General features: G+C 34.1%; 1 protein-coding gene across 1 annotated transcript in view; it reads right to left on the bottom strand.

Annotated features, from left to right (window-relative positions):
* Window positions 1-1,373: 1,373 nt before the first annotated feature.
* The window catches only part of Cds (CDP-diacylglycerol synthase), a 38,424-nt gene continuing 15,587 nt past the window's right edge, over window positions 1,374-24,210 (bottom strand). Inside the window, exons 5-10 of the mRNA XM_076114801.1 lie at window positions 23,373-23,565; window positions 10,858-11,024; window positions 10,367-10,519; window positions 9,866-9,994; window positions 8,866-9,000; window positions 1,374-8,247 (exon numbers count right to left, since the gene is read on the bottom strand). Of these exons, the coding sequence (XP_075970916.1) occupies window positions 8,155-8,247; window positions 8,866-9,000; window positions 9,866-9,994; window positions 10,367-10,519; window positions 10,858-11,024; window positions 23,373-23,565 (870 nt within the window). The 3' untranslated portion in view covers window positions 1,374-8,154. The remainder of the gene's footprint in view (window positions 8,248-8,865; window positions 9,001-9,865; window positions 9,995-10,366; window positions 10,520-10,857; window positions 11,025-23,372; window positions 23,566-24,210) is intronic.

Raw genomic sequence — 24,210 nt, 5'->3', positions numbered from 1 at the left:
TGTTCGTAATAAGGCCAGCATCTTTCGAGAATTTTAGATGTCGTTGATAATTTGGTCTCAGTTTTTATGTAGCGAATTTAATTATATTAATTATTTTTGCGATGTAAATGGAAATGCCGGGAAAACTCGCTGTGAAAAGACATGATGAGGCAGATATCTCATCATTAGCCAGGGCTAATCCCGCTTATTTCGATATTCAAGAAAAGAAACCTAGATATAGCCTCGCGAGGCTGCTCGGTCAGTCAGTACGCGGCTATTGATTATCATCAAAAAGGCCAAGTGCTCAATATCTACTTATAACCGGCGATCTTTTATCAATCTCGGCATCTCTTTACTTGACAGCTATATCGCTATTCCGTTTATCATAATATAATGTAGCACAGTTGAAAACATGGACCTCAAAGTTCTTTAAGACGTTCTCTAAGGCGTGGAGTCCTCCAACCCTTAGCTTCTGGGACTTCTAGGCTTCTTCTTTCTCATTCTAGGAGAAAACCCTTGTCCAGCTTTACAACAATAAAGGGTTAAATAATATTTTTCCCATACAAACAGTTAAATATTCGCCTCATACTCCCAATAACATCATACTCATGCATTACAGACGCAGTATCATTGTCTATTGTTGGAGTCAGGATGTGGTCACACAATGAGCTGAGCCTTCAGACAGGGACAACGGATGCAACGCTCAATGGACCGAGACCTTTACACGATTTTATATGGTCGCGGTGTAATGACGGCTTCCTTTGCTATTGATTTGATATTTGATTGAAATATTTTTATTATGATATTGGCAGTCAGCCCGGATCGCCTGGTTTTGGCTAACTATGAGTATTTTTAAATACGCTCTTTCCTTCCGTTGCTTTTAACTTACACAGGTTGCTAATGTCACAAACAAACTTTTAAAATTCCTGCTCCATCTTTTATTACAGCTAGCAAAGACAAGCATCATAACTGTAGGTTGACTGGTAGAGAATGCTTTAGGCATTAAGTCCGCCTATATACAACTCTTGTATATAAAGATAATAAATAAATAACTGGCAAGCAGGGTTTAGTTCTAAAACTAATTTGGTTAGAAGGGGGGTTCCCCGAAGTACTTTCTAAGGTCAATTTAGTAATAATAGAAGAAATATCCTAAGAAGGAACATCTTTCGGTAATTAATATCGGTACTATACTGTACCAAACGTTTCGTCGAATAATAACAATATGATCATACGAGTTAAAGTTTACTCAACAAATATCCGGATTCCGACGAGTAGGTACTGTAGTAACTTTTATTACTATATGACCTAGGCATAGAACCTACATTATAATATTTATTGTTTTCCGGTCACTATTCTAATCAGCAATTAAAATAAGGGGCAAATTAAATACGCACTTGACACCTTTAGGATTCCATTTATTTACCTTCACATATCCAATAAATAATTTATATCATAAAACACATCTAGGTCTACAATACAGACACTATAATTAATCGTTAGGTACACATTATTACGTTTTGTAAACACCTTTTGTACATACAAACATATTTTGGTAACCATAGCAACGAAGGATTTTCTCAACATTGTAAAGTAAGAAATGGTATATTAAGTTTTCAAATTGCTTTGATACAGTACAGTCTGCGCCAAACCCTTTAAATAGATATTGGTTTAAAGTAAATCTGGACTTAATTGACGGGAGTTAAACGAAATCAAAAAGAGAGGTTTGCTTTTTTATTTTGTGAGTAAAAAGGTGTTTACAAAACGTCAAAAACATTAATTTACAAATTGAAAGATCTTTATAATTTTGTGACGAATTTACAGTTCTAATGGAGCAGTGCTGGTATTTTGGTATTTTAAAGATAATGATATAACAAACACTAACTTTTTCTATAAGCTTGGCTGTTGCACTGCCGTAATCGAAATCAGGTTCTAACTTCAGTATTTGTTATACCATTAACTAGAACGACTTAGAATTCATTGACATTTCTTCTCATCTGACTCTTTAACATTAAAATAAATATTGTGTTAAAGAAAGGAGAATGCTCAAAAAAAACCCAGGCTGTACACAAAAGTTATGTAACTCAAAAAATTAGTTATACTGTGTAATTGAATTCCCAATGTTTACCTCTATCAAATTCGATGGCTGAACATACTATTTTGCTATAACTTTTCAGTAGGGGTTTTCAATATATTTTTATATTTTTTAAATAAGTTACCTATATAAATGTTTAATCTTTTTTGAGTCACACATTTTTAATATAGGTATGTAACTGAGTTACAAATTAAAAATATTAAAAAATATATTTTTGAAAAATGAGTCATCATCACCAGGTCATATATGTCCCCACCGAGGGGCACGAGCCTCCCCTCTAAACAAAGAGGGAGATCAGGCCTTAGTCCACCACACTGGTCTAATGCGGGTTGGCAGACAATTGGAGGGCTATTATAAGGTAGAAAAGTGTTGTCATGGTGGTAGATTGCTAGCCTATAGCCTATGAAGCACCAAACCCTCCCATCCCTGACTTTTGCAGTATGCACGGGAAGAAATGCAGCTGGTACCTTCTATGTACTATGTAGTGATAGAGTATAATTATTTTATTGTTAATTATTTTTTAAAAATCACAGTTCCATTAAAATTAATTATTTATTAGTATTAGATATTTACTTATACAATTATATTACTCAAAAAATAATCATTGTGATGAATGTTTGAAAAATATTTATTTTTTAAATTCACCTTTTAAATAAGCAGTAGATGATAGCAAAAAATAGTATTTAGCCATCGAATTTGATAGAGGCGAATATCTGGAATTGAATCACTCAGTATCACTAAAATTCTGAGTTACACACCGTTTGTGTACGGCCTGGGTTTTTTTTCCATACATTTTGAGCATTCTCCTTTCAACAAATAATTTCAAAAACACGATTCTAATATTTTTGTAAAGACTTTATGTACCTCTGCCTACAACTTCGGGGATTATAGGCATCATGTTATGCATAGTTCAGAAACCTTTGCGATTACAATGAATACGCATTGCAAAATCACCAGCGATTTAGAAAAAGGTCTTGTCCTGTTTGTCAGTCAAGTCTAAAGAACATCAATGAATCAAGTGACAAGACACTCGGCGGTGAATCAGCCAAGTGAAGGAAGTAGCACGAACAGTGTATAGATTTATCACAAACGCTAAACACATAGCACAAGGCGTTGTACACAGCTATCTTAACTATAACATCAATACTTTTAATACTATTACAATAGAGATTTTGTCGCGTGGATGAAATGTTTAAAATATATTATAATATGAGTATTAGGAATTAAAGTTACTATCGATTGTTGAACAGAATTTCAGTAATGTTTCATATATTTTTATGCAAGTAATCTTATAGTCCGGCAACTTAGTAAATGCACTTCATAATTAATGACTCATTTAGTGTATGAAGCCGTAGGAAACAGATCATCCGCTGCATAAGACTGCGGAATGACGTTCGAAATCCTAAATTTTGTATGACTCTGCCACCTACGCACTTTGCATACGAGGCCCTCTACTAAGTTGTCGGACTATATACTCTTTCAGCTGAGTTTATAGAGCATTTAGGTCGATTGTACAATGCATGGAATACGTACTATGATACCACGATTGCTAGTCCGGCGGTAAACGAAAAAGTAGTTTAGTAGTTACATTTCAACCACACGAACAAAACAATAATATTTAAATACTCCAGGAATAGTTAACGGCAAATAAATTACATGCTAATACATAAACTATTATAAAAACGATCATCGTATTTTGTCCTATGGCAAATAAACGTTAGCGATCGTTAACAACACATGTACCGTACAATTTGGGCCTTAAAACGTACACAAATTGATAAATCAGGCAATTATAGCAAATATTCTTTCATATTTAGATATTTTGGGGCGGTATGTCATAATTTATTAAAGGTTTTACCATACTAATCAATCGACCGTCGATCAACTTTGATGGACAATCGGTTGATCAATCTATCGAACTGTGTGTACCATTGATCGATTAGTGTGGTAACACCTTTATATAGTTAATATTAACGTAACATAATTTGAAACGTTTTTGTGAGTATAATTTAGTGGTCATTTTGAGACAAGAAAAACAATTAATAATACATAAAAAAAACATAATTCATAGAATATTATCTATAAAAAGAAACTAAAATTGTTTACTATCAATTATAATTAATTATCAATAACAAGGTTAAATTTTTAAACTATACATTTTCAAAAATCGTTAAAGAAGTTATTTTAGGTAAGTGACATTGTGGACTCTGATATTTGAAAACATACAGAGGTACCCAAGTCACTTGTAGTCATTATTGTCGAACTAACAAACGTCGCGTAAGCTCAAATTAGAACTACAGTTTTAAAACTCCCACTCTCCAATAAATTCAAAATTCTTATGAAGCAATTGATGGTCGATCGAAGCCATTTGATCGACAACCGATTGACCTATTAGTGATGTTAAGACTGTCTAGAGAATGATTATACCATCGAATGACGATCGGTAGATTAATGTGGTAACAGCTTAATCCGTTCTTACACGACCTCTATTAGTACGACTAAAGTAAATAAACTAAAAACTAACCTAACAAATGCTAAACACTAAAAGCTAGCGAACGAGCATCAAATCAACACGTAAAGCGCTAAATCAACATGAGAAATACAACGTAACGTAAAATCACAATAAAAAACATCACCAAACTTAACATGTTCTAGTCGCAACGCTGATAATTTTTTTACTATAGTAATAATATTTGAAAAAAATAAAACGTCATATTTTTCTATTTCGTAAAATAAAATTGTATGTTTATAAATATACTTTATAGTATTTTGAATGTTATATTATATATTTTTCAATAATGGAGTCTACACAACAAAATCGCCAACCTACTAAAATATGCCAGGAATTCGCCGACATGATTCCTTTGCAATAAAAAATCCGCCGTCGTCGACATATGTTTCTAGGTCAGCGGCTTTACTGCATAAACTCTAAGCTTGCTTAGTCGAATGTAAGCTTTGCAGATTTTGCATCATAACTTATCTATCCATCGATTTCTTTAACTATCTATACCAAATGGTAAGGTCAACTACGAATTTGAAATCAAACTTTATAAGGCTTGATACATACAATAAAAAAGGACCGTCTCATTATCGAATCAATCAATTGACCAAATTAATTAAGTCAGTGTGTAAATGTTCTAATTTAAATATTTTTTTACATATATTTCTCACAATAAGTATTTTTTCATACGAAAAGTAAACTGTCAAAAAGTCTTTAGCACATGGAACAGTCGTTCGTTATTCAGTCTAAAGCATAAACAAATGCAATATTCCCTGTTCTAATCCAAAAAAATAAACTATTTAAAATGGATTTACCGTTAAACATGACTAATAACTGCTGGTATATTACCCTATTTTACCACTTGGTGACAAGTATCAAATAACTCATATGACACTGTCAAAATTTCACCTGATAGGCTAACTTCGACTTATCTAAAAGCGGAAAAGCCGGGTTTATTCTTGCCAAAATAATTTTAAAGCCTACTCGTCCTTTTGAACTGGAAACTAGCGAAACATCGAATGATGGTTTAAATTCTAACTTAATGTAAAATTCAATCAAATTCATTTTTCAACACAAAATGACGAATAGACTTTTCAAACAATATTTATGGCTATTTACTTATAAATTCTCTTAAAATTGCGACACAATCAATATATTAAAACAAATTGCTTGTTTCATTCATAATTTTAAGGTGTTATCAATAGCCACATTTAACGGCAATCACACAAATTTTCTAAACAAAATCAAGGTAAACTGTCATCTAAGCGCCGTAGACCATACAGGTCGAAACTAAATCTTTATTACCAGCAAACAAACATACAAATTTGCTACACATCACTAATACGTACTAAACTTAAGATTCAATACAAAATGTATGAGGCATTACACATTCAAAATTCGAGGAAGAATTTCTATACTTAAATGTATTTATATCTAAATCAATTCGAGTGGTTATTAGGACATATTTTTTTAGTTTTTGATTTAAATTTGAAGATAACAATGCCCTTAATTAACAAGAACCACATGTAATTTATAACTATTTTTGTTAAATGATAAATATAATTGGCAATTGCCGTTTTTTGAAACTACTCTCAAGTTTGAGATTGCTTTTAAGATCAGCTTGTTTTAAGTATAGTCGCGCCTTGGATTTTAAGATAGCTCTCAATATCTCGTTGCTTAGTTAGAAAGTATTTTATCTATAAGATATTACATATGAAGATATTATATGAATAATAATGAATATAGTATACGGGAATTAACGCGAACACGATTTTTATCTTAGAATGCCTGACGTTTCGGCGCAGGTGACACTGGCCGTCGCAGACTAAGTAATGAGTATGAGATGGCTCTCAAATATAAACTGTACTTACTATAAGCTGATACTCAAAAGCAATATCAAACTTGAGATCAGTTTAAGGGCTGATCAATTCAATATTTATCGTTGAACCTCTTCACAGAAAGTATATAGAGAACATATATTTTTTATAGATTTATCAGTAACCTATATTAGAACTAGATATTTAAATTCAATATTATTACACTCCCGCTGAGTAATGGTATCGTATGTAGGAGTATAAATAAATTGTTACTACATTATCATTAAATATTGGTTTGAGATCATCGTTCACTTTGAAATTCTTTGGTAGTTCATTGTCTTAAGGAAATTCAACCATTTTTTTCTTATAACGCTCGTCCTTGGAAAAATGCTCAATTTGAGTCAATTTTTATAAAAGGTCTGTTAAAAAACTAGCTAGTGCCCTCACGATTGATTTCCAGTTTCGTTGCAGAGTTTCTTCATTACGTAAAGAAACATTTATGTGAAGAAATTGACATTTCATATTCTGTTCCATATTTAATTGCTTTTGTAATTCATCTGGTCCCTTCAATAAAAAAAATTAGATCCCATTTTTCGTTCTGTATAACATTTTTATATGATAAAGCATGACTTTTCTTCTTTTCTTTAACTTGGAGAATAATTTTGAGTTATAGTTGAACAAATATAGGTGGTATTTTCAAGAACCATATAACTTTTTAAATATTGTTTTTGTATGTTTCGTAAATAATATAGTATTTGTAATCAAAGTAAACGACGATCTCAATATAAGACTAGAACAAAATGTATTCCGTTCAAGGTACTTGGGATATGTTCCACTCAGGACTTTCACATTACACGGAAACGCTGCGTTAACAAACTATTTAATACTATACATAGAGAGGTGGGATATAACATAGATGTAAGAACGTATACGTGCACGTGCACGTAACGCGCACGCAGTATGTCTGAAGTGGTCTTTATAATGTTATGTAATACATACATAAAAAGGTATTTGTTAATAATACATATAGTTTTACTAAATATATACTTAGTAATTCATGATACATAACTTTTACATAGACGACAATGTATTTTGAAACATTCACAAGGTTTTATATTACGAATTTAACAACACAAACATTGATAGAATACAAACGTTAATTAACTAAGACACAGTAAAAGGTAGTTGAAAACCATTTTGGTTATCATGGAAGGCCACACTGGATCAATTTTAAGAATAAACTCAAAACTTAAATAATTTTATACACAAAATACAAATATATATTGCACCTAAAAACACTTATCCCGCGCCTGAAATTTCAGCAGCCATGTTTACTACCACACCAGGTTATATGTGTGAAAAGAGAGTGTACTTGTGTATTGTGAACAAACTATTACGCAGTTTCAATGAAACTATAGCCAAAGAAATGACACAGTTGGCCAGTTTCAATTTGACGGCCTCCGTGGCGCACCACGCCACTACCATTGTATCGGGAGGTCGTGGGTTCGATACCAATACGGAACAATTATTTGTGAGAACCACAAATAGTTGTTTCGGGTCTGGTTGTACTTTGTGTCTGTTCTTTGTATGTTTGTAACACAAGAGCAAATCTTAGTGCGGGAGTTATCTTTTTAAAAAATGAATTAAACGGACGTTATTTTAGGAAATTATAAGGGACAATACAAAATATGAATACGCAGCGAATCTCCAGTGCATTGTAAAAGTGTTTATATCACTGACGGTCTAACCTGCATTGAACTAATCGTCTAGGGTACCAGGTTTAGTATATTCCTGTGTTCTAGCGACTCCTTCAGCGCGTAGAACAGTTGCAGCTGTTGTTCCGGCTTCAAGTTGTACACCTGTGAAAGAAACATTGCAATGAATTAATTTGCAAATGCGAAGAACGGAGAACCACTTAAGATTGTAAATAGTACATACATAATCGCGCCTGTTTTACGCGAAGGTATAGGCAGATGTATGAAATACACCCGCGTTTCGAAATTAATAATGTTAGTCTCATATAATAGCGAGGACACTTTACTCTCATCACTAAAGTATTTGTCCTGGGTAGGATTCGAACTGCGGCGGTACGGTTATTAGGGCAAGGTGACCACGTCAACCACTGCGCTAAACGTGCAGTAAAACAATGCTACTGAACTCTATTTTTGTAAAATATCATTATATTTAAATTACCACTATCAAAACAAACCCCAACAAATTTTCAACTAAAATTGTAGAAAAAAAGTTAGTTTTATCATGACCTTATTTTTATTTATTTGTAAACCTTGTTAACCTTAACGTCACTTATTTTATTTTTTTAAACACCTACTTCTATAGATCTCTGCATCACCCTAAGGTAGACGGGTAGATAATGCCTTTGGCATTAAGTCCGCCTATATACACCATGCATGTATATGAAATTTAAAATAAATAAATTGTAATGTTTGTTCTACCAAAATAAAAAGTATACGTAATACCTGTTGCAGCAGTTTCTGCGGAGTGGCCGTGCGGATGAAGCTGGTGATGTACACGTTGACGAACGTCGCCATCAGGAACTGACAGTCGAAGCGATCCATGATGCCGCCGTGACCGGGAATCACGTCGCCGAAGTCCTGCAAACGAATTATATTGCAAGACTTCTGTGTAGTTATTCATTGATTTCATTTATGTAGCAATTTTTATGATAAGTAGACTCAGCGGGCTTATCACGTAACTCAGTTGACAGCTAGTATACGTCAAATCTATTGTCACTATTCAGTACATTGCTGCTTTGACGTAACGTATTAATCACTATAATTGAAGGCAGAAAACAATGGACAGCATAGTGGCTTTCAAATAGTTGTCAAATGACATACGTAATAGCCCCTCAGAAACTATTTTATAAGTGGCAGTGACATTAAAAATGTATAAGAATGTTGTCAAATGTAATTGAATAGGTTAAGCTAAAGCATTACTAAACAGATCGTTATCATGTAAATTCCAACTTGTTGTGAGTTTAGAGTTGGCCTCTCTCATAAATAACGAGCTGAACGTAATAGCTTACACGCTTATGGAATTAACAACCTAAAATTTTATAATATTAGACAGCTTTTCTGCCTATACTATGCAAGTGTAGATCTAATAAGAGCGTATACGTGCACGTACACTCTTACATGTACGTGCACTTGACAAATATTACGAGGCGCCTATAGCCAGTTGCGCTCACCGGTCGGTAAACGATCTGTGGGTGAAGCAACCATTGGCGCGGTCATTCCATAGATGGGTGACCGCATAGTGGTTTTTGAACTGGGCGTCTTCGTGCTTCGGAGGGCACGTTAAGGTCGGTCCCGGTTGTTGTCTACTAAGATAGCAGTCGTTAAACCACGTCAAAGGCCTCTTGGGCGGCTTGAACAACTTTGACACTAAGTTGACCACTAACCATACGACAAACAAACAACAAATATTACACGATGTTATTAAGTATTTTGTAACGTTTACCTTGATCTTAAAAGCACGCTTGAAGCCAGAAGCAAAGAATCCTCCGAATGGTCCGATGACGGAGCTGAACGTGCTCAGGAACAACGAGTGGATCATGAACGGGTACATGTTGAATTTCTCCATGCCGATCTGTAATGTAAGGTAAAGTGAACTTTAGTATTATTGTAATAAGGAGCGATTTAGTAAGATTAACTGTATAGTAGCTTTTTCGCATGTTTTTTAAGAACAACGAAGATTCACAATTCTTTCTAAGTATTATTTCATGTCATTTTAATCCCCTATATGTGCCATACGTGCGTACATGCGTGACATTGGCCCATAGGGTCCTGATAGAACAAAACAAACAGCTTAACTTCTAAATCTCTTATTTTCACGGCTACTGAATTTCTACACACAGTTAATTTTTAAGCGACTTCAGAAAGGAAGACATTCTCAATTCAATTAGTCCATATTTTTATAATTATACGTAATAATGTTATTTACGTATGTATTCATACTCACCACTTTCATGACAGGCTGCACAAACTGGGGCGGCGTGTACTCATGAAGGCGGAACAGTCCAGAAGGCTCACAGTCCATAGTCATGCGGCCGAGAGACTCCGAGTACTCGATGGGACACACCAAATACGGGTACTGAGACATCCAGTACGACAGCTGAAATAAAAATAAACAAATTAAGAAGACTTTTCTATGCAGGCAGAGACCAAAGAATATCCCTTGTTCTGCCATTACCACTACTACTACAAATTGCTTTTATTTGGTGTAATCTACGTGAAGAACTAAGAAATGACGTAGATTACTTGATATTACAACTTCATCAATTTCGTAAATATGAAGTATCGTGAGGGAGAATACGGCAAAATAACCTGGCCAATTGTCAGCAAATGATTAAATAATACACGCAGTATGAATAACCCCAAACCGTTATAGCTATTTTAATTTTTATTTCCACCCGCAATTATTTTTGAAGATCGCCTATTGATTCTACTTACCACCAAACCAAATACAACGGTAGAGAATCCACCTCCAATGAAACCTTCCCAAGTCTTCTTAGGGCTGAGCTTGATGAGAGGTGTCTTGCCGAAGAAGAAGCCGAACACATAGGCCATGACGTCGTTACAGATTATCATTGACACCGGCACTATGAACCAGATGAGGCCTGGAAAAGAAACAAATGTATTTTAAATATACTGTAAATTACACAAAACTAAAACGTGAAGTGTAGTCAAAAATTTTATGGGACTCTTTTACCGTATCCGATATTATAAAAAATCCGAAAATAGACCGTAACCGTAACTTATTTTAGGTGTAGATAATTTCGGATAAGGGGTGGAGCCTTATAATCGTTTAACTCAAAATCTACTTGCGTTTTATTACTACCATTTCTTCAAAATTGGGTCTGATCCTTTACATCCATTAACAATTAACATCCTAAGTAAAACCATACATATGTTCAAAAACTTAAGTTTGATCAAGTATTATAAATTCATACAAAACATGTCGTAACTTGCAATAGCTGCACTCCTAGTCTACCATTAAAGTGTCTATCGCAACCTACAATCATACACACGACACACACATACATTTTGTACGTGTACAATAATAACAACACCATGTAGATATCAGTGGTGTATCCGGTAGTTATGTGGTTTTGTTCTGTCGCTCAAAACGCGATAAATCAACTGTCACAGTTCATACCAATAAACGGATAGATAGGGTTGTCAAACAACAATCAACGTCGATTAAAGAAATGCATGCAATTCCTAAAAGATGAATAATTTTTAACGTGATAAACAAATTGGAACATTATACTTTTATTTTACACCAAAAACGGAAATGGGATTAAACTTTTAGTACCGTATGGTAATGCAGCATATTTACTACAAAGAATCATCGATTACCACGAGTGGTACTCAAGAAGTTACGGGAACTATATTATTATGTTGTTGGCAGTTTAGTGGAGACTGATTAACCCCCGGTTTCTGAGGCACATTTAAAGGTAGTTTATCTATTCAAACAGTTTTTTTTATATTAGTTTAAACGCTATTGAATAGATAAACTCCCGCCAAATGTACCTCAGAAACTGGGGGTAAGTGAGCTGCAAAATTATCATATCCGTGGCGCAGTGGTTTGTTGGTGCGACCCACAAATAATTGTTGCGGGTCTGGTTGTGCTTTGTGTCCGCTGTTTGTAAAAGTCCCCATGACACAAGGGTAATTCTTAGTGCGGGAGTAGTCTTTAAGAAAAAAAGGAAAAAAAAATGTTCTTGAGTATAAGCAAGTGAGTAGTCAACCCTAACACAACAAAACGTTAGGAAGATAGCGTGCTAGTTTAGTATGTGTAGTCGGGAACATTCGTCGTCAGGTCAATGTCTGTCTAAACAATAGAGCAATGCACTTTAATCTTTGAACTATACATGTGTTTTTCTAGAGAATTAATGTTTTCAGCAAAAACTCCAGTTGAATGTCACTGGAGTGAAATTGTAATTTATTAAAGTAGACAACATTTCCAGGTATTGAGTTTAAAGTCGAAATGGGACATCATATTTCCTGCATTTCATATAACGCTTTTAAGGCCCATTTAGACGGGGAGAGTTTCTCGTACGGTTCCGAGCGAGAAACTATACGCTACTATCACAAGCAATAATCGCCATAACACAATCGTATCAAAATGTTTACATACAGGCAAGAACTAAAATCTCGCCTACGATAATGTCATACGAGATTCGCTTATGACTTATCGCTAGGCGATAATTGCCTATGTTGGTTTACACAACGAAGGTGAAGTAAGCAGATTGTTGCTTACGAGAATCTCAACTTGTATAAACACGATCTCGTGTGACATATTTTCAAGTTGATACGAGTATCGTACAAATCAGTTTGAATCGTTTTTAGTGCGAGATTTGTCATCGAAGTTTAGTGATCCGATGCATTTTTGAGAACTGATAGCGACACACAGTGGTGGAATTCAAGCATGCAAGATGACTTTCCAAATGATTCAACGAATGCACAATAAATATTTTTTTCCAAATATCTCTATATTAAGTTGATTTATTATAAGCTAATTGCCATTTATTTGTTTGGTAATCTACCTTATTAAAGCAAGACTGATTTTGAATAAATACTTAGATAATCTTTTGATAGTTAAGTGATTTTGAAATTAATCGTGTTTTATTCATACTTTAATGAAATCCTCCAATGCTATGTAAATAGCTTGCAGAACTTCTACCAAAAAGTAACTTATGGTACACCTATATACCTACTATAAATATTTCTGATAATGTTTGAAATGAATCTTCTGTAGCCAAATATTTTAAAGTTATTTCCAATTTTGTACGAGCGGGTATAGCTTGACGCATATTTGTATCACTTTTTTGTATAGATGGTCCAATTTCTTGAAGTAGATATATGAGTTGAGTTTTCGTAACCCGAAATATATTTTTGAATGTCTCTTCATCTTTAAATTGTAATTCAAGGCACAACATGTTAGATGCTCCCAAATCATTTCTTCTAGCTATCCATTTTCTAACCCAACGCCTTTTCTTCTTTTTCCGTTTACCTTATTCTTGCCTTAGAAGAGCAGATATAATTAAAACACCATCGCGCACTGCACTCATAGTAGCAACTGGCATAAAATCTCGAAATACGATTATTGCTTTGAAATTATGTTTACACGGACATAACAATATTACATTGCAAGGCAATTCTCGCGCAAAGCAACGAGCGAGGAGAGCGAATGTTTAGACGAAAAAAATGTTTTATATTCTTTCGATAATCGTATCTTCGAGACGAGAAACTCTCCCCGTCTGAATGAGCCTTTAAGTTCATTAATACGTTCAATACTTTAGCTTTTATTTTAATTATTCCTGATTATACTTCGCTGATTACTCAAGGTTTTTTAGAAACACCGCAACACGATAGTCTGAAAACTGTAAGAAATAAGATTTATATTTTAATAAGCAATAGATATGTCTTATTAGGCGTATAATGCAATTGCATTTTAATTAAAATATACGAGAAATCTAAACTCTCGCAAGTCCAAGACATTTCTACATTTTTCTGCCGTTTGCAGTCAACCAAGTCATATTTGTAGTCACAATCATTTCAACTAGTACCAGCCAACAAACGTTTGACCTCATTGCGTCCACCACGATGTGTTCAACAATGATTAATATTGTAATTTAACGGCACGACGAACAACTAGTGTGACCAACACTGTTTTACGGTTCATAAGATATTGTATTTCAGCAGCATTATTTAGCAGTTAGGAAAACGTATATTGGAAAATTTGAACATATCTGATAATACTAAATTACTTAACGTGCCTTAAACGCGATGGGAATTTTATTAGTTTCCATAACTTTTTTGGTAAGTACTCGGCGTTTTAACCACAAAGTGCGACCCGATATTGTAAGTCAAAGAGTATAATTTGATTGTGATTATGATGATGAGTATAGCCACAACACCTTTACCTTCCTAGAGAACCAGTAGGTATCAGTTTTTTTTGACACATAATATGTATCTTTTGAATTCAATGGAACACTCTAACTTTAATCAAATATAGCTTGCTAATAGCGATCCATATTTTAAAATCCCGTTAACATAATGGAGTACACTACAGTCGCCGACCCACCTATCACCACCATCATCTTGACGGCTTGAAGTTGGCTACTCTTAATTTCAAATAATCATGAGCCGAATTTGCCCACCTTTGAAACAAAGTCGCCAACCTCATATCATCGACCATCCACAGACTACATGGGTATGAAAGGACTTCAAAAACGTTCTGCCTAATGCCAGCACAAAATAAAATCTTAAAGGAATAAATATCAGCCAACAAAAGAGAAAACAGTCAAAAAATTTCCAGACATAAAAAGCGGCACGTGAAGTAAAAGGGCTTCGACCGGAGCTACCCTCGATACGTCAATCTAGATCAATTTGTAACAAGCGACGTTATTGATACAATACTCGTTTATTTGATTGGACATGTCGCGGCGATATTGCAAAAAGAAACTGTTTTAAGAAGCTTTTATTGAAGAAGTGTTTTTTTGTAATTTTCATATGTTTTTCAGATACTTTTGACGAATCTTATCAACCCTTCAGTAGTTGAACTGTAGGTAGCCGAATAAAACGACAATTAGTTATGTACAGCAATGTTAATTACTCGAAAAGCCTATAAAATTAGCTATTTATTCAAGTGATAAGCCTGTAAGTAGACTCGTAGTTTAACGACCGATAATTCAGAGCGGTATCATGCAAGGAAATCATAGTGGCTTGATAAATTGCCAGTTATTTTGAAACATATTCGTGTCGCAAATGTTACAGATTTCCCATGGGCACACCGTACTAAATATTCAGTGAAATATGTGCTATGGTGAAGTACACATGGATACTCTTGTAGCAAATACTATAGGACTCTATGTACAACGTGATTTAAAATCTCAGAGAAGTTCCAGAACAAGTTAAATTAAGTGTCGAACTTTGCTGATTTCGTTCGGCAAATTAGTTTGCTTTTACGTTCAAAATTGGAGAACATGTGTGGTGTTGAATTTTTAATGCAGAAGCACACATTTTCAAAGATAAATTAGTAAGTACTATAATTTTGCGACTTCATTAATAATTGGTTGAAATTTAGACACAGGGCCTTTTCCAGCGCTTTCTTAGCAGTACACTTAATGCACGTAACAATAGTTTTACCTGGAAAATTCAAAAGTCTCTTTTTAAAACTAATTTTCTTATGTTTTCCCTTGCATTCTGCGACATTCGTGTTTTAGTGGCGTATGACATGATATCATCGATTGCTGACTGGCTTGATGCCAGACGGCGCGGCGCTGCATTCTGCAGATACCGTTATCTTGTATTCATTACTGCATCGTGCAATTCGTCTCCGTGGAAATTTAATATTTGATAACGCAAAATATAAGATGATATATTACTAGTCTTATAGGATGTGAATATACATTTAATGCCTCTTATCTTTGCCTTTGAATGACAAATTGCGGTGCCTACTACTTTTTCTGAAGAGTTCTTGATGTACACAAGCTCAAGAAGGTCTGGTATCTTTTGGAAATGTTCCCTCTCGGTAAAAAATACATCCCTACATTACTAATCAACTTAAGTACTAACAAGCAGTCGTTAGTAATTAAAACCTGTATTTATTAAATAATATGTATTATTGCAGTACCTATAACACCAGAAAATAAGCCAATAATTTAGTCTAGAAAACCCCAAGAAAATAAAATCAACCAACTTCTGGAGCCCTTAATAGAGCTGTAGGAAAGTATTGAGGTGTATATTTTACTTATCGAAATCGCTTAAGTAAGAATTTAAGGTGCTAACGACCGAAAGACATACAATACCAGCAATAGTATCACTACAATAAACAGCCCACAAAATGAAACGACTTCCCTTAAAACTAACATCGAAAAATAAAGATAACAAAATACACGGCAAAGTAAACATGAAGCACGTTATTTTTCTAGATTTATATACTTGAATCTTGACATAAATACTAGTTAGAACGGTTAAAGTTTGCACGCGAACGGAGGTCGCTAACATAACAAACTTGAGGGCAACACGAAACGAGTCGCTACTGTATTTTTATAAAGTACTCCTTCTATTTCATAATATTATGACATTGTAACAGGGTTGACTTGATAAGTTTGTATAATAAGATATCTACATGGGGAATACACATTACTCGTTCTTTATAAAATTGTTTATTTACTCTAATAATATTGAAGGTGCAAAACAAAAAAAATTACAGAAAAGTTCTGGAAACGAGATGAGGAAGAATGTGTCGTAGATAGAGATAGAATCCTCAAATCGAGGCACTCACAGCCAATTCAGATCATATTTTTAGCTGCTTAGTGCTTAGTGTTAATAGAGCTGAGAAGATCCGTCATCTGTGTTTCGGAGCGCAAGTTAGAAGTTGGTTCCTTATGCTTACGACGAAATCACTGACCAGAAGCCATAAATATGGTAATAAAACTCAAACCCTCTTATTCATAAAAACACATGGAGTTATGAAAGGCTTATAGTGTTTTGTTTCTTTCACTCCTTAGCGAAATGAAAAATAGAAAACATATTATCGTAGTTTCATAACTAAAATAGGTTTATAGAGGCTTTTCGTAACTCAAAAGCAATATTAAAAATACACAGTACGTTTTTCACTAACATATATGAAGCAGCAAGACAAGCTCCAGCCGAGGAAACAATGTCGAGGTCGAAGATCAAAAGTCTAATAATAAAGTGCAGCGTGTTCACTCATTACGCGATTGTTTCGTACGAGATACTGTTGAAATACTTCCAAATTATCTACGTGCACTCGTTTAATGCTTACAATGTTGTTTTATAGCTTTTCTGTGAAATTGTAGGTGAATAATGTATGTGTTTCGCCATGGAATACTGTGATGTGTTTCTGAAGTGTTAGTTATCAGAATTCGATTATTATGAAGCATTCTGAGTCTTTTGATTTTGAAGAGCTATGCAGAGGTGTACACAAGGTGATATTTCAACTTTTATATATGAAATACGTTCTTTTTTCGCTGGCAAGTTTTGCCTGTAAAGGATTCCTGTAGTAGAGGCGAGACTAGTGCTAGGAACTCAAAATATTGGACGAAAAGAAAATTTAGTAGTTTCGTCGAATACAGCTTTCATATTTCCCTTTTTTAAATTATTGATTAGATACATATTATCAAAAACTAAACAGATATTCAATACAATAAACACCTACGTATAGAATCTAGGAATAAATTTTATCAAAGTACAAAGCCTGTTGCACACTAAAAAGTAATTATTTCTTGCATAATTGTACCTAAGGTAATCCTAATCCGTCGGCAAAAAAAAATCTGCACACCAATCTTTACACATTCTAGCAATTCTCAAGGTACCTACATACAAAATTACACTTCAGTTCAAATGAAACCGACTAACATAAACAAATCGATATAAAGATACATGTTCATAATGTGCGAAATATATCGATCACCTGTTACGTGCAGAGTGAAGACATTCAATAAACAGTTGGTAAATGAAAATAGACCTAATGATTAAGATGTTAGGGTTTATTATAGGTTTGTGGTGTATGTGCTGACACAAACCAACGTAATCTATTTTAGCGACGGCTTCCCTGTAACGAGTCTTGTAGGTGTTGGACTGCGGTTCTATTAGATTGGCGATAGCGATTAGAAATTAATCATAGGGTATACTAAAGTAGTGGATTTTGCCGAGATTTTTCAATAGAGAATAAAAGCATTTGCCTTATGACAAACCTAGCGATTAGAAATATTAGTATGGTATACTTGAAGTAATTTATTTTGGGTGTTTTTTTTTGATAGAGACTAATAGCAGTTGCCTTATGACAAACCTTATCTAACAAGCAGAAGAAAGATGATATTGTCAAAATCGTCAGTCTGGGAATATTTCTTTCTATACTTTAAAGGCAATTAGGAAATTAGTATTACCTTCTAAAACTATAGGTAGCGGGATGTTTCGGAGAGATCGTTCGAGTCGAAACAGTCGGTACAATATTAATGAAATATTAAAAAATTATTACCACGAAATGCGTTACCTGTAAGCGATATGTTTATCGAAATCAACTTTAGTGTTAACATTAAGAATAACGCGTCACGATGCAGTTTTACACTATAAAACTACATAAATCTCGTTATGAAAAGATTTATGTACATATGTATTAAATATTCATTTCAACGTCATGATCTTAGACTAAAGAGTCATTATTTTTAAGATTCCCAGATAAAATAATTGCATCAGAATAATAAATGATAAACATCGGAATCAGTACGTGCAATACTATTCTCATCGACTAATTAAATCGGGTGTTTGATGATATTTCCTCACAAATATGAACTTGCAACTCCTTTATCAGATCGTACGACTAATGACTAATAAGTTTTCGTCATACACTACTTAGGTATCATTCTGACTGGCAGTGACGTCATATATGGATACAAAGTACTGTTCTACTAATATCGATTGGGATAAAGGCTTATCTCCATAGAATGACTTAGTTAAAAAATATATTAGATTGCACACGAGGTAACATTTCCAATCGCTGCCTATAAGTACCTACTTATTTTCTAATTTAATTCTATTTTTTTATGTTTTTCTCAAGCGTAGGCTATTTTGAATTCAAGACGAAAAGCAATATTTTTTTTTAAGTGTCTAAATGTTATATAATATCACATATTTCATAAATTCAATTTAGAAACGTTTTGTTTCCAAGGATAAAATATATATTAATATATATTTAGTACATTCGTATAAAGTCGGTAAAACACAAACACTTTTGTAAGAGCGCTTAGGCTGAATGCACACTTTATTGAAGACTGATTTTAGAGAGACTAGTGTTACATACATATGTCTTTTTATATGTGTATTGGTACATAATGGGCTATTTCGTACATAGGTGTTATACCCGGTTTTTGAGGTACATTCAGCGATAGTTTATCTTTTCAATAACGTTTTTTATATGAGTTTAAACGCTATTGAATACATAAACTACCGCTAAATTTACCTCAGAAACCGAGAGTTATTGCATGAAGCGCTTCTTTATGTCTATTGTACAGAAATAATCAAAACACACTAATTCTGAAAGTCTGTATCTAGTTTCTAGAAAGTTAACTCGCTCCGCTCGCCGCTACTCTATCTCATATTCTCATTCTTACATCTATTTGGCCTAGTTATATCGTTTGAAAGGCTTCCCCGTCCGTGACAATGTTGACATGACACCGACGTACGTACAATGTTATCGTGCGTATTGTCCTACCTTATAATAGTGTGCTCTAGTGTTTATAATTGTCTATGATTGTAGATCTACGACTAATGTATGGATGTATGAGAAACGTAGTGTATTGCAAGTAATTACTAGATTGCTTTGAATGTGGTAGTTTAAAACTGCATATAACTAAACTAAGACCAGTTTGTGCATAACAAAAATGCCATTTTATTTAGATGTATATCTTCCAGGCAAATAGGTTTTACAGACAAAATATAGCTGTAATTTTCTTGACATATAAACCTCAAGTTTTTATTCAATATTATGAATGCAATCAGCTATAAGTACACCATCCTTTCTAGTATAATGAACGAGTTTCTTCTAGCTAGTTCTAGTTTATTCTAGAAGCTAGTAGATTATAAAGACTAGACCTAGGTCCCCAACCTGATGACTGACGAATAACATAACCACTATGACAAAAACCGGTCTCAAGTATAATAATTCAATAGTCAGCACTCGCGCAATAAAACAGCGTAAAATATTATATCAACATAGAACTTATTTCGCGTTAACCAAGTAAATAAACACAATATAATTTATTCTGGAATAATGAATCAGTGCGGGGCGAAAGGTTGATTGATTGACCCTTTAAATCGATATTGAACCAACGCCCTTACGATTAACATAAGTCGACGATTTCATTGACACCAACACTGAATTTTTTAAAATTGTAGCAAGTTATTGCTAAACACCCTTTTGATAAGATTCGTATAGTCTAGTTACAATACCTTGATTTGAGTTTATTATGATTTAAAGAAGAAACGATTCTTACAATCTTTAATTGCTATATTCACATGCCTTCATCTCGGCAGGAAAGTTTGTAAAGATTGTTCCAAGTGGCAATCTTTAATCTCTAGTATCCTATATGAATATACGTGGAGGAACCAACTGTCTTTTTCAAAGGAAAGTCAGGTAGACTAAGAGATCGACACAAGAATTGTATTTTGATGATGTTTTATAATGAGAATTGGTTCCCTAAGTAAACACCAGCCATAATAACTGAATTTTAAGTATACTATCCTATCCTACTTATCCACTTATAGTAGAGAATACGTTTGGCCAGTTTTTGGGTATAATCAAGTCAATCAATATTTTTGCATCAGCTACACGTTGAAAACCCAAGAAAAGACCAATTATGCTTATGCACTCAGGTTGTAGCTATTTTAACCTAAGCAGCGCGACATTATCGAATGCAATACTTTTCGCATGTGGTCTAATTCGTTATCAAGGTTTAAGTTCAATGCCTGATTACACTATCTCTGTTATATCATGGGTGAGATTTTTTACTAACTTTAATGTAACTTTATTGCGGTAACTACAAAGCGGCTAGGCTTTCATGAATCTTCAAAATATTTTATAGGAACCAAATTTCGTTATGCATAAGGCATTTTAAATTTTTACTCTCGCTGACATAAAACCGAAAATCTATAAAAAGTTTGCAATAAATACAAGTCTTTTGAAGTTATTGGCCCCTGGTAGTATAATTTTAGTAGGCAAAACTATACATATTCTTTTAACTTAATAACCCCCGGTTTCTGAGTAAATTTATCCGCAGTTTATCTATTCAATAGCGTTTAAACTCATATAAAAAACGCTACTGAAAAGATAAATTACCGATCAATGTATATACTTCAGAAACCGGGGGGGGGGGGGGTAAGACATCAATAGTTGTAAGGAAATTCTTGTCAATTGAAGACCTATAGCAACAATATGCTTATAGAATTGACGTATGCAAGGTATAGTCTATTGTTTCAAAGATATGGCCACTATTGTTTAGACGCGTGTATTATTATATAATTACGAACGGTATGATGTCCAAGGGCACATTTTTGCATTATGAGAGTGTAAAATATTACTTACTAGCGGCCTGCCCTGGCTTGGCCCGGTTTAAACAGTTGTTTTACAAAAAAACCTTTTCCATTTTTCCACATAAAACGTCGTTTTGAATTACCCTATCTTTTAAAAATAAATAAAATTATAAATTTAACCCAATAATGGGCATGCCCATGCTGGGCAAGGGTCTCCTCCCGTAATGAGGGAGGGGTTAGGCCTTGAGTCCACCACGCTGGCCAAGTGCGGGTTGGGGACTTTGCATGCCCTCAATAAATGTATTAAACAAATTTTAGGCATGCAAGGTTTCCTCACGGTGTTTTCCTTCACCGTTGGAGCATGTGATAATTATTTCTAATACACACATAATTTCGAAAAGTCATTGATGTGTTGCCTCGGGTTCGAACCTGCGACCACTTGCGTGGGAGGTGTCAACTTATACCATTCGGCTATCACTGCTCTTTATCTTTTATTTTTTTCTCTTCATCTTTTTGTTTATCTTATCTTTAACAGCATCAAAATTCATTGCGTAGTTTTAAAGATCTAAGCATACATACATACATACAGACATAGGTACAGACGCGGGACGCGACATTGCTTTATACTATGTAGTTATAATAAAAATATCAGTTTCTGTCCACAACTTAAACTAATTAACTATAACCTAAACTTCCAACAAAATCTGGATCAAATATTTCTAAAGCTAGGCTTAAATATTAGACCTAAATCGCTATGCCTAATTTCCGTAACCTCAATCCTACGTTAATTCGGCATCCAGTCCAGACTAATGGACTTAGCCTAGGTTGATCTGCTTTTCCGTTCACCATTATACGACCTAAACTGAATGACTAACGACTAGAAAAAACCTTCGCTTATTTTATCGCTAATGTTATAAATGCGAATGTTTGTGATTATAGACGTATGTATGTTTGTTACTCTTACACGCAAATACTATTAAACGTATTTTGATAAAATTTGTTACTCTAAGCAGCGGTAAAAACAATTATGTTTACAACTTAATCATCATCAATAAATAGCTACATGCCAATGGCAAATACATTTTACCTCAAAAAATCTTTTAACGCGGACAAAGTCACGAGCAAAACCTAGTTTTATATAATAAATACCGTCGTTTCATACAGCACCTAACTACGACGTTAAAGTAAAAGTATTCCTAGTAATTTTCAAAGCCATTAAGTGAATTAGAAAGCTCCATTATTGGGTGTAACCTACATAGAATGGGGACACGTTTGTAAGGGGAGTAGAGGATACAACAGCTACCCTTTTTACCGCTTCTCTTGTTTACCCATCGATTTGTAGTGTATTTTTAGTAACCTGAAGTGTCATGGGAGTACGTGTACAAGAATTTTTTATATTTTTGGGTGAAAGATGAGAATTGGAAATTTTATCTTTTTCGTAGGCGTGACTGACTTAAAACACGATGACAAGCTTTATTTATAACTTTACATACCTCTAGAGCTCTCGATAAAATTCAAAATGATCATCTGTTTCAAAAAGATATGTTAGATTGTGTATGTAATCTTTAAGCTTAATTAAATAATTAATCAGAACTGTTTCTTGTAAAGAACAACGATATTCTTTTTAATAATATGATTAATTTCTCATCTCATACAGTCAATCTCATCAATCTAAATCACCTATTATAAATGTCCAATAGAGTACGCTAAATAACGATGACCACTATCATCTTCGTACGTTTATCGTCAATAAAATCATAATGAAGAAGTTTCTCCCTTATTTGTGTTCTGGTCATGGCTTCGTTGTCAATCAAATTACAATCAAGAACTACTTTTGTTCTACACATTACCGGTAATTATATTAATTTCGCACGAATCTACAACATTACACAAAAACTTACCTTCAAATATATTCTGTATGATAAGATAGCTCTGCGTGACCACAATGAGTAGAGCGACGTGTGTCCAGGCGAAGAGGCTGAACTGTCTCATGTAGTATCTCTTGACGAGGGACAGCACGAACCACACGAAGCCCATGCAGTACAGACTGAAGGAGATGAACCGGTGGTACGTGACCAGGAACTTGAGGTAGTCCTGTTGACAAAGATGAAGGAATTTAGACAAAAAGTATCAATAAAATAGCTGCCCTGCCTGCCCTACCCTGCTTCCTAATTCAGCTTATCTTATGTATCTTAGGCCTAACCCTTCGTACATTCTCGGGGTTGACTAGCTATTTGTCTACAATTGGGAGTGCCTGCGGTAAAATGTATTAAAATTTGTTTATATTCTGTTACGGTCATTTTACATGGGCCCGCGGCTTCCGAGTTTAGACTATAGTACTTTCCGTGTATGAAGTATAAATTGTTACTTGCTTTACCAATATGAAATAATATATGAGACAACTTGCATGTTATACACCTAGGACAACTTTCAACATTCTTAATTTTTATATTTGCTCTTGTCCAGCAAATCCAGATTATGTCTGGATTCCTCTAGGAGAGTTAAGAGTCAGCATTAGCTCACGTAAGTGATTCTAAAATAGTGACTAGTTCACTTAGCTATATACTTTAACTACGCAAGAGAAAACAGTAATTTACATTAGTATGTAGGCATTTTCCTAACGTAGGTATATACCATAATTCAAATCGGCCGTCCCTGCCAACTTCAGACGGTGAAAAATTGTTTATGCACATACATAATGTATGAGATTTCTTGTCATTTGTCATGAGGACAGATACT

This window comes from Anticarsia gemmatalis, chromosome 5, assembly GCF_050436995.1.
Source record: "Anticarsia gemmatalis isolate Benzon Research Colony breed Stoneville strain chromosome 5, ilAntGemm2 primary, whole genome shotgun sequence".
NCBI lineage: Eukaryota > Metazoa > Arthropoda > Insecta > Lepidoptera > Erebidae > Anticarsia > Anticarsia gemmatalis.
Note: the sequence above shows the minus strand (reverse complement) of the source record. Positions and strands in the feature narration are given on the sequence as shown.